We start from the raw sequence: 12,795 nt of genomic DNA on the forward strand, positions 1-12,795 counted from the left end.
TTTTAATTAAAGTGGTCGGGACAGTGAAAACTGTATTGATAAATTATTTTAATAGAAAAAACATTGGCATGAAGGTTTTCTTGGAAATCTTTATTGACTTTTTCACATTAATGGTAATCTGAAAATAGTGGAAATGATAACACATTCTTTGTTTGAGATTCCAGCAGTTTAAGACTTGCCCTCTGACATTACTAGCCCAGACCCCTAGAGTTACTCCATCTAGCGTATAAGACTATTTGCTGTAGTAAACTATAATACCCTTTTTATAAGGGTGTAACTATCCTGGGAGGTAAACTGCTCTGCTGTGTGTTTCCCTGAGAAACAATTTAGAGTTCAATTCTTGCCGGAATGTTGGAGAAATACTGGAGAGCAGTGCTGGAGTCATATTAGCTCTCTTGAGTCAGCTTCATGCCCCAGTGGAGCTGTGACATAACACAGTGAACGTCTTTTCTTTATTTATGTGCTGAATACTCCTTAGTCTGATTAGCAGTCATAGTCAGCAAATAGTAGTAGTAGAACGTGCAGTTTGCCATTTTGCTCTGCAGGTTACCCTTTAATTGACCTATAACTGGTGTGTGATCTCAAAATCAGAGTCATTTCTGTGTACTTGTGGAGTTATGCTGTTCTTTAAAGGAAAGGAATGTGTGAATAAGGAAGGGCAGACACTTGCTCAAAAGACACAATTACCTATACTTTCCTCTTGAAAAAAATCAGTAAATTTGAAATATAGAGGCACATAAGTTTTTTTTTATACTGCAGTTCATCCTGGGAAGCAGTAATTTATACACTGACAAAAGCATCCACAAATCATCCCTGTCACCTAACCACTACTCCTGGGCCTGCACATTAGATAATCCAAGTTGCATTAATAAACACACTAGTATTTTTTATTTTCACAAATGCAATAAATGGCACTTATGTTGTAGCCTAGATTTCATTCCTATCTTCACTTCAAACACATCCACAGAGGGAACAAATTCAGTGTGTTCTCTTTGACTTATTAATTTTTTACTAATGTAAATCTTTGTTGATCTAACATATTGTGACAGAGTCGGGCCGGATGGCTACAGGAGAGTAATTTTTTTTTAATCCTATTGGGATCTGGGAAGTGGGCAGGAAAAGCCCACAGGAGAGTAATAGAAGGCAGATATATTAGCCCCAGGTTAACTAGGTCCCTTTTCCCTGGGTAAGGTAACAGGGAAGGTTCCAGATCAGGAACCTTCTGGAGACAATTAAGACAGACAGGCTGATTAGAACACCTGCAGCCAATCAAGAAGCTACTAGAATCAATTAAGACAGGCTAATCAGGGCACCTGGGTTTAAAAAGGAGCTCACTTCAGTTTGTGGTGTGCATGTGAGGAGCTGGGAGCAAGAGGCACTAGGAGCTGAGAGTGAGAACGCGGACTGTTGGAGGACTGAGGAGTACAAGCATTATCAGACACCAGGAGGAAGGTCCTATAGTGAGGATAAAGAAGGTGTTGGGAGGAGGCCATGGGGAAGTAGCCCAGGGAGTTGTAGCTGTCGCACAACTGTTCCAGAAGGCACTCTAGACAGCTGCATTCCACAGGGCCCTGGGCTGGAACCTGGAGTAGAGGGCAGACCCGGGTTCCCCCCAAACCTCCCAACTCCTTGTCAGACACAGGAGGAGTTGACCTGGACTGTGGGTTCACGAAAACGGCCAAACTGAGGGCTGCCGTGAAGCTCCAAGGCGAGCAAATCCGCCAATAAGCGCAAGACCGACCAAGGTAGAGGAGGAACTTTGTCAAAATACCTAAACATTTAATCACTATTAATAACGTGACAGCATGTTGTAAATATGTAGAACAAAATCCATGAAACTGCACAAAACCAATAACTGGCAGCACCAAGCCTTAAAGTCACTAATGAAACAGTGCAATTAGCTTATTATTTTATCTGAATGCATAAGATGCACCAAATACAACATCTTTGGCTGCATGTATATTTAATACAGCATATTGCTGTTTAAAAGAAAAATCATAAATAATAATAACTAGCTCTTACATGTTACTCTTTTATCACCAGAGCTCAAAACTTCCTTCAGCAACATAAACCAGACACCTACCCATTTAATATCACCTGGAAGGCAAGCAGTCAAGTAGCCTATACAGCATCCTGTGACATTGCAACTATGATTAGGAGGATTTTACATAAGCCTTTCAATATATTTTTATAGATAAAAGGAACAGATCTTTTGGGGCTATCATTGATAGGATTTGACTTGGTCTTAAAAGCCTTTTTTGAGTATTTCAGTTTTTGCCTTACTACCCAAAGTGCCTTTGGAGTTTGGAGAATAAAGATGTTTGACCTGTTTAGTTGGTCTGTCCTTGGAAGCTGATGGAATTAGAAAGGTTGCAGAGGTCTCTGAAGGACAGAATTGTTCCTCTGACAGACCACTGTATCGCTTGGTTGGCTTTTATAAATCTTTTGTCCTCTACTATCAAGATAGTGGCCCCTGGCATCTTCTACCCCAGATTCATCCTCAAAAGTCACCATGGTTTATGATGATCTGCAATAGTTGAAGCAGAAGGGGAAGCTAATGGCAGAATTGTTGAGATGAAGGTGATCAATTTGGCGTAAAGATTTTTTTAAATTCTTATGCTTTGAAGAGCTTCCACTGTAGCATCTGTAAAATCTCTCCCAAGAGATGTGTTTTGGGTGGTGAATAACTTGGTCATGGCTAGCTCAGCTCAGAGGCTGATACAGGTTCCTACTGTTGTGAAGAAATTACTAGATTTCAGAGGATAGTGTTGGGCAATAGTGGAATTCTGTAGAGCTCTATCTTGCCACCATCCCCATTCAACAAGTATATGAGGACATTAAGAGGCTAGTGCAGAATCATGGTTTGCAGCATATTTAGTATGCACATGACCAGTGTTCCCTCTAACTTTTCCCACACATGAATTTTGTTATGTGCACCAATATGGTGGGGGTGGGGTTAGGGGAAGAGCGCCTCTCCCCCAGCCACGGTAGGTCCGGGTCTGGGCTGGCGCCAGAGAGGAGAGGCATCTTTCCCCGGGGCAGCCTGAGCGCCTGTGCAGCACTTAATAAGCTGCTGTGTGGCTCATGGCCACGCAGCTTAGAGGCAATTTAGCACATGACAACGGCTCAATGTTTTCATCTCTTCTGACTCAGATAGTGCAGTTTGATGCCTTACCCAGCCTCTGGTTGGGACTGGGGTGTGGACGAGAGCTGCCTCAGTCCAGATAAAACTGAAGTTATGATGGTAGGCTGGGGAAAGCAACCAGAAAATATTGTCAAGTTTATATCTACCCCTCAGACTGAAGTTGGTTGCCTGCTCTTTGTTATTCATGTAGGCAACTTTGGAGTCTTCGTAAATACCCAGTTAGTATTATATTATCCTGTTTCAGAAAGAGTCAGGATGTTTTCTTTTCCATTTGCATCCAACTGGGAGGTGGGGTGTGGATCTTACCACTGTTTCATGCCTTTATCATTTCAAGATTAGGCTACTGCAGTGTGCTCAATTTGGGGTTAAGGGCTTGTCCACATGATGGGGTTATGTATTTTATGGGGTGTGATTTTTAAAGCACACTAATGTGTTGTGCATTAATTACTTCATGCAGACCCTGCTGGTGTGCACTAAAGGTTCAGTAGTGCACTTAAAAGTAGTTGTTTCAAATAGAAATATGTTAAAGTGCATTGGCATGCTTTAGATCCCCCCACCCCCATACAGCACATCACCCCACAATATAGACAACCTCTAAGTCAGAAATCCATTCAGAATCTGAAGTTTGTGTACAGCGTAGGAGCCTGCAGAGCATCTTGCTGTATGTTACACCAAAGCTTTGAATTTCATATTGGCTGCCTTTAAATTTGAACATGTAGCTGCTACATATAAAAAGGTGGGTCAAATTAATTCCTGGTGAATGGAATTGCATCTGCTGATACCAGAAATCGATTTGGCCTGTGATATTTAAAGAGTGTAGCATATGACAATATTTTATCAACCTCTATCCACAGAAGTTTTAAAAATGCATACTGCTGGCAAGTTGCATACAAATTGCAAATTGCATACAAAAGAAGGTCCAATGCTTGGTCTTGAATTAATTACCCTCCAAAGGCTGCTTACAGTGACATTGTCAGCAGGAGGAAATTAATGTAACTTAGTGGCCTGTAGCTTAATTTCTGGGATTGAGGATTTTAATCAGAAATATAATACAATAAATTACATGTTTTGGTAAAGTGACAATTGTGAATTCACTCAAGTTTTCCTGACAGAGTCCCACATCTGAGGTTAATGTCACAGCCTGAGGTGCTCAGTGGATATTGGAAGTTTAACACGGAAAACAAAAGACAAAATAACAAATCAGGGAGTGGGGAGTTGGGCGAAATGGTGATAGAATGGTAGAAATGTTTCTGAAAAATAGTCAAAGAATGCAGCTGGAATCATAAATACAGAAAGACCTAGAAATTTTAAATTAGAGATGTCAAATAAACTGCCTGATGGCCAAATGAGATCATCAGTTAAAAGTGGACTGATCCATGAAGCATTTACAAAGAAAGTCGACTTCTCGAAGGCTACCTGCAACCCACGGAATCTGTGCCTCCTCTCAAAAAAAGCAGCTACTCCCTCTGGAGTTGGAGATTGACCAGTCTGCCAGAGGCCTAAAAACATTTTAAATATATTTGAAAAAAATAAAGGCTGCAGCTTATCTGAAACATTTTTCTCCCTCGGTGCATGATGCAAAACAATGGGCAGATTCTCCAGCTCCTCTCAAATAGTGAAGAAGTTCCTGCTCTTACCTTATAGTTAAAGTAACTGTGACACATTAGTTTAAAAGACTTAGTTCAAGATGTCATAATTGCAAATAAAAAGTGGTATTAGAAAGAAAGGCCTTACACAATTGGTTGTTATCTAACATAAGGAATAAAAAAAGTAGCAGAGATGTGTCTACAATAAAGTTAGACAGTGAGAATAGACGAAGAAGGTGCAGTACACTGAGGGAGAATGGCGGGGGGGCAGGGGGTAAGACTACTGTGTTACTAATGGGGGAAGTAGTCAGAAGTAACCAGATCTAAGTCCAGCAGAAGGAGAGTGAATCAGGTGAATGGAAAGTGATATCACTTCAGGAAAGAGCTCCTGAAAGCTCTAAAAAAGTAGAGGATAAGTGCACTGCAAGTAGCAAGACCACTGGGGATCCAAGAAAAGTATTCCCTGCAAGCTTTCTGGGACAACCAGGCATTTTGAAAGGGGAGAGAATCTGCCTGCTCAGTAGTTTTTCTCCAGACCTCTCAAATGTCAGTCAAAAGTAGTGTAAATGAACATGCTTTAATACGTGTGCTAAATACAGAAATTAAGATTGATTTTGAACAGTTGCTGTTGGTTGAAGATTTATTGTAGATCTTGAGAATCCAAGAGACAGCTGAAGACTGCTCTAGTCAGAAATGGATGCTAGAAAGACAGTAAATAATGAGGACAAATGTAGCAGTATACAGAAAAGCTTAGAACATTTCAAGTCTAATAGATTACAAAGAGAGTTCAATACAGATAAATGTAGAATAATGAGTTTTATGAGTCTTTATCACATATTGTAAATGTGTGTGGGTTATGAAATATGAGGAATAAAAAAAGTAAGAGCTGAAAGATAAGTATGAACATTATTTATGGATAATGAGGAGCAAAATGAATGAGCAGAGGAAAAGGAAGACAATGTATGGAATAATGAAGACTTTGATGAGTTGTTATCATGCAAATCTGTGTGCTCCATAAAATAAGAGGAGTAGAGTCAAAAGACAAGTCTGTGCGGATTGAAAAACAGAATGAACAAACAAACAGGAATGCAAGAATAATGCACAGAATAATGATGACTCTTATGAGACTTTCTCTCTCAAGTTAACACGCTTAGTAAACAAAAGGATTGAAAAGGGAAAAGACAAGTCTATAGATGCCATAAAATATGAGAAAACAATAGAAACTAGTGGTTGCTGTTCTAACAAAACCAAAATAATTGAGACTGGCGTAGTCTGGTTAAATACACAGAAGGCCTGATTGTGATCTTTTATACCAGTGTAACAATTGACTTTAATGGAGCTACTCATGACTTTTGCCAGTGTGTGATCACAATCAGGCCCAGATTAATATATAAAACAAAAGAAGGGTGAAGTAAAATTCTGTTATGTATATTGAAAGAAAAATCAATTAATGGCAGAACATCTCTCTCTAACTGCGCATATTGCAACAACTTTCAAATCACTCTGACAAAGTAGAATCCATTTTAGCTACTGTGGTGCGACACCATGAAAGGGTTAATTTGTAAAGCCACAGTCTCTCAGGTAACAACTTTATGCCCTCAGGGTGTTGTCATCCCTGTGACCTCCTGCAGTGTGGGAGACTTCACATTCAAATCTCTTCTCCACATGAGGCAGAAGGGGAAATTGAACCAGGGTCCATAGCACCCTCAAAGAGTACCCTAACTACTTTGCTTTTCTCAAAATACCTGAAATCAAAACAAAAAATGTCGGATCAAAATGCAACATTTAGTTACAATCCAACTCAGAAAATCTTGATTCGCTAAAATAATCAAAAAATTCTGCTTTCAGTTTGACCCAAAACCCTTTATTTTATTTTTTTTGGCCAGCAAAAAATCCATTATTTGCCCAGCTCTACTCTACTCTATCAGGAATCTAAAACAGTACGTGTGGGGTTTAAAAGAGTGTATATTATGCTGACCTCTGACCCTCACTCCTACCCCAAAAAATGATTCTGTGAAAGTGCCTTTCTGTGGTTCAATATCAGCTGTGTCTTCATATTAGTCCAGTTTACAGATAGATGTATTTTTTTCCATGAACTGCCTGTTCTGTACTGGAATCTGAGAGTCACGTTATATTCTTTCTTTTTACCAGCATCACTAGTAGTAAACTTGCTGCAGGCCAGTAATAATAGCTGCATACTATCAGCTAATTGTGTGCAACTCCATGCAGTGGCTAGTCAGGTTGATGCTGAAAAGTTACATATTCTAATGATATACTAGGAATTCATGGGAAAGTATAAAAAAAACAAGGAGTACTTGTGGCACCTTAGAGACTAACAAATTTATTTCGGCATACGCTTTCGTAGGCTAAAACCCACTTCATCGGATGCATGCAGTGGAAAATACATTAGGAAGATATGCCACAAGTACTCCTCGGTTTTTTTGTTGATATAGACTAACAAGGCTACCGCTCTGAAACCTGGCATTATGGGGAAGTATGTAAGTTTGTTCTGTACAGCAGTGCTATTTCAAATATCTGGATAGTCATGCTGTGGGTCTATCCACATTTCTATTATAAATCCATAGTCACCACTTCTTAGCTGTTCAGTCTTTAACCTGCACTGAAGTGTTGCACAGTGTATGAAGTATGAACACTTTTTCATGTCCTCCACACCTGGTTTTTTTTCATGTTAAATTCTACTTTTCTTATTGCAGACGTGCCTGTGTAATTCGAGGCCAGGTGGTAGCATTCGATGGAACAGCGTTGGTAGGAGTGAATGTCAGTTTCCTACACCACAGTGATTACGGATACACCATCAGCCGACAGGATGGAAGGTGGGACATTTTCATCCCTGGCCTCTCATTAGTTGAGATTGTTAGTCTAAGGACCACATGCCACCTTGCATCCATGCACAAAATTTCCACTGACATCACTTTTTACTTTGTAGATTGAGGGCAGTATCTGGTCCTCCGTTCAGGCAGCATATGTGATTAGAGTTTTCTGTGGTAGGGTGTCCAGTTGAAGGAAAGGAAGCATGAAGACAGTGAAAACCCATGAGCCCTAAATAATAACAAAAATATTGTGGAGACCTTCAAACACATAGGACAATAAGAATGGCCATACAAGTCGGACCAGTGATCCATCTGGCCCAATATCCTGTCTCTGATAGTGGCCAATGCAACATGCTTCAGAGGGAATGAACAGAACAGGGCAATTTGAGTGATCTGTCTCCATTCATCCAATCCCAACTTCTGGCAGTGAAAGGTTAGGTGAACCTGGAGCATGGGGTTCCATCGCTGACCATCTTGTCTAATAGCCATTGAGAGACCTGTTCTCCAGGAACTTAGCTAATTCTTGTTTGAACCCAGTTCTACTTTTGGCCTTCACAGCATCCCATGGCAGTGAGTTCCCCAGGTTGACTTCATTGCGTGAAAAAGTACTTCCTCATGTTTGTTTTAAACCTGTTGACTGTTAATTTAATCAGATGACCCCTGGTTCTTGTGTTGTATGAAGAGATAAATAACACTTCTCTTCTCACTTTCTCCATACTATTCACAGTTTTATAGACCTCTATCATATCTCCCCTTAGTCATCTCTTTTCTAAGATGAACAGTCCCAGTCTTTTTAATCTGTCCTCATATGGAAACTATTCCATACTCCAATCATTTTTGTTGCCCTTCTCTGCATCTTTACTGAGATGGGGCGAATAGTACTTCACATGGTATCAAAGTGTGGGCAGACCATGGATTTATATACTGGCATTATTATATTTCTATCTTATTATTTATCCCTTTCCTAGTGGTTCCTAACATTAGTTTTTTTTACTGTTGCTGCACACTGGGCAGAGGTTTTCAGCTAACTCTCCCTACTGACTCCAAGGTATCCTTCTTGAGTGGTAACAGCTAATTTAGCCCCCACCGTTTTGTATGTATAGTTGAGATTATTTTTCCAGTGTGCATTATTTTGCATTCATCAGCGTTGAATTTCATCTGCCATTTTGTCACCCACCCTCCAAATGTAGTGAGATTTCTTTGTAACTCTGCAGTCAGCTTTGGACTTAACTATCTTGAGTAATTTTGTATCGTACGCAAATTTTGCCACCTAACTGTTCACCCCCTTTTCTTGATTAGATCCGGAACGCATGGGATCAGAATGTGACAGTATTACTGTTAGATTGCAGTACTTCTGTATTTTAAAGCTGTGCATATTATCAAGTTCCTTGATATCTCTGACCTGGGGTTTTGCATAGTTGAAATTACACAGGATCCCCCTAGTTTCCCCTCCTTCACTCCTATCTTACGGTGAGGAGGTCAGAAAATGGCTTCTTCTGAAGCCTTAAAGATCACTCCTTTAGCTGACTGATGGTAGCAGAGCAACACAAGTATAAAATGTGGATCTTCCCCAAGGCTAGAGAATGGCAAAACAGCTATTCTGCAGCCCTTATTGCAACATTATGGCTCCAACAGTATCCGCTTGTCCCTGTGCCCCACTTGTGCAGGTCAAACTCCTCCTGTCCGCCTCATGTCTTCCACATGGCATACAGAGAACCCCTGGCAGAATGAGCTGAGTTCAGTATTACACAAGAGATATGTTCCCTGTAACCTACCCTAAGGACAAGGCCAGTTCCATTGCATTTAGGGACCTCCACTTGCAGGTGTGGAGCCATGATTTCCCCCAGAATTTTTGGCTAATGCAGGAGTTTGACTGTTTGAAGACTTTATGGTCATTGACCACATTATAAAACTTATCTTCTAAAAGGCAAGTTTCCAAGATTTGTATGTAGCATAGCTTATTTACAATTGTGAAGAGAGTAATTTTATTTACCTTATTTTCTTGATTTTAAAATTGCAGTGTTGTAAGTTACTAATTATCATTTTTTATCTACACTACTCCTGACAGAGTTGTTGCATTAAAATATGTTACTTATATTATACTCTGAGAGTAATCTGTGTCATTTGGGATATGTGATGAGATATGCATAATTAAGTCTGACTTCTTATCACTGTTTGTTACCATCAAAGGCCTCCATAATATATGCATTCAATAATACAGTGAGTGAAATATCTATTTACATTACCTTATATTACCTGGCTGTAGATGTCAGAATCTTGGAAAACTGAGACACTATGTACCTTGCTTTCTGTCTCACACTATCTTCGGGTGCAAATCTGCACAGGGTTATTCACAGTTGCTCCTTGAGTATATCCTGTAGTTGTCTGCCATTGTACCACATCCAGGAGCTGATTCAGTTCTCACTAAAATTAATGGGAAGCTTTCCCAAAATGTCCACACATTGAATAGTAGGGCTGCAATCCCATATGTTTCTTGAGCATACTCCACCTCTTCATCTTACTACTCGCAAAACAGGAAAAAAGAGTATGTTGGAGAATGAGGTGATTGTGAGGCCCCAAGTCAGCTACTTCACGTGCTGGGTACACACACAATCTGAGTAGCAGTCATTGTGTGGTTCAGGAGTTTCTTCACATACAGGCCAGGAGTAATTCCACACAGTTGTTAAATGTGAGTGTTTTTAGTAGGTAAACACTGGAGGAAGAGTGAACAAATTGTAGTGAAGTATCTCACCTTACATGTGATGAATTCTTGGAGTAGGGATATAGAGCGAAAGCACCACCTGGCCTCACAATTGGAATTAGAAAGATAATATTGGAGTTGTTTCACATAGCAAATTAATAGTTAGAGTGGGGTTCCATATGGAATTTTTGGTACTCATTTGCTGCAAGCTGTGTTAATGTTGTAAAGGAAACTATAAGACAATGTGTTTTGTTTTGTCTCTTCAGTTTTGACCTTGTGGCTATTGGAGGTATCTCTGTCACCCTGGTCTTTGACAGATCTCCTTTCATTTCTGAGAAAAGGACACTTTGGTTGCCTTGGAATAGGTTTATTGTAGAAGAAAAAGTTATCATGAAAAGAACAGAGTTGGACCCACCATCTTGTGACATCACTAGCTTTATCAGCCCAAATCCAATTGTACTCCCTTCACCTCTGACAACATTTGGAGGATCCTGTCCAGAGAGAGGAACAGTCATTCCAGAGCTTCAGGTAAAAGAGAGATTTTCAAATTAACAGAATGTGTTATTGTAGAAAAATATGCTATTTGAAGACAGTAAGAATTTTTTTCTGATCTCTATTTATACCCTTTGTTAATGAAACCTACATTGTTATTTGATAATATTAAGTATACATTTCTAGCATAAAAACATTTTTATTACAAAATGTAAATTATATTGATTTTAATTACCATCTACTACATTTTCAAAATGATCTGAACCTGGCCATTAAATATACAGTCACAATTTTTCACATCCACATATTGGTATGCAAAGGTTTTAGTCCAAGCAATAGCTTATGCAAAAAATAAAATTTGGGTGCACAAATAACATAGTAAATTAGATTCCTAATCTGCCTGCATAAACATGATTGCACATGCAAATCAGAGATTTTACGTATAAAACTGTTAGATATGAAATGCTTCAGGTGCAGTTTTAGTAGTGGAAGTAGTAATACTTAACATTTAACACATGCGGTGATATTCCAGTCAGGTTGAAGTCAATGGGAGTTTTGCCGTTGATTTCAGTGGAGCCAGGATTTCAACCTACTATTTAGAAAGCTTCATACAGGTTTGGAAAAATCTAGATTCCACTGAAGTGAATGATCTTTTTATAAGTTTAGTGGTTACATGTTCAGACCCAGAAGTTCAGAGGCACAGGTTAGGGTTAGTATTTGATGGACATCAGTAAATGCCTGACTGTCTTCCCCTCATTCCTGGAAGTCCTGAAAGTGCTGCTGTAAAAAAGGACACTGGAATACCCTGATTGCTTCCTGCTGTGATGATGTTCCCTTCCCAGGGCTGTACTTCTGGGAATGACATCAAAGCAAGGTTATTCAGTGCTATAGATATTTTGGAGGTTATCTGTGGGTATAAATATTTTCCATCCAACCTTTTCTGTATTAAAAAATTGCATTGCTCCCTAAAAAGGGCCTCATTAATTTCTTTATTAGATAGAAAACCCTTCTAGTTGAATTCTGTCACTTTCGCCTGTAAGTAACGATAAAACATCATACTATCTCAGCCTTCTAGTGGCTGTGCTGTGGCTGTATAGTTACATTCCTGTCTCCACTGAATAGAATGGGATAAACTAGTGGGCACAGGTTAAAAAGAGCTGATACAAGGTAGTAAAAGAACTATGTCACACCCTTCCACATAAGAGATTCCAGTGTTTTTTTTACTAGCCAAGTATCTGAATTGCTATATACAGTTATCACATGTCAGGGTGCAGCCCAAATCAGCGAGAAGTTGTGTCATCACTTGTCCTCTAACCCTGAGTGCCTTAAAATGCTCTACTGCTGCAGCTTCCTGTCTGGATGCTCCCAGCCAGCTTACAAGCATGCTCTGGGTATCTATATGATAAGCAGCCCTGGTTCAGCAACTCTGACTCCAGCAGCCTGTTTGTTACATCATAGCCACACTTAGGTCTCCACCAGACTTAGTTACTACCAGCCAAGTGACCCCAACATACCCCCAGTCCTGAATTTCCCCAAAACCATCTGCCTTGAAATGTCCAGCCCTCTACTGGAACATTTAGGGAAGTAATATGGTCTCTTGCTCTTTAAAGAGACAAAAACACAGCAGTGTGTTGCTTTAACTGGAGTTGACAATCCCTTCAATTCAGACACAGTACTGGGATGGTTTAGATTAAAAGTAAAACAAGTTTATTAACAAAAAGAGGTCAAATGTAAAGGATAAAGTCAGAAATAGTTACGTGCAAATAAAAGTGAAAAACACTTGATAGGGACTAAAACTTAGCAAAACTACAATCTTGGTCCAAGGTAAGATTCTTAACACTCCTTCTACCAGCAAAATAACTGACCACACTCTTGGTCAGGATCTTCCACAAAATCCAAGTTTCTTGGTTTCTTTGTAATCTTAGGTACAGGATCACTTGGGGTTCTTTGCCCCTCTCTTCTATAGTCCAGAGAACTTTTGAAATATATTCTTCTCAAAGTCCAGTGCCCCAGCTGTGAGGAAAGATGCCATTGAGTCTG

General features: G+C 39.7%; 1 protein-coding gene across 1 annotated transcript in view; it reads left to right on the forward strand.

The window, feature by feature from the left end:
- Positions 1–12,795, forward strand: part of TENM1 (teneurin transmembrane protein 1) — a 388,806-nt gene that overhangs the window by 264,692 nt on the left and 111,319 nt on the right. Inside the window, exons 15-16 of the mRNA XM_077825959.1 lie at positions 7,446–7,565; positions 10,530–10,791. Coding sequence (XP_077682085.1) covers positions 7,446–7,565; positions 10,530–10,791 — 382 coding nt within the window. The remainder of the gene's footprint in view (positions 1–7,445; positions 7,566–10,529; positions 10,792–12,795) is intronic.

This window comes from Eretmochelys imbricata, chromosome 9 (genome assembly GCF_965152235.1).
Source record: "Eretmochelys imbricata isolate rEreImb1 chromosome 9, rEreImb1.hap1, whole genome shotgun sequence".
In the NCBI taxonomy this organism is placed as follows: domain Eukaryota; kingdom Metazoa; phylum Chordata; order Testudines; family Cheloniidae; genus Eretmochelys; species Eretmochelys imbricata.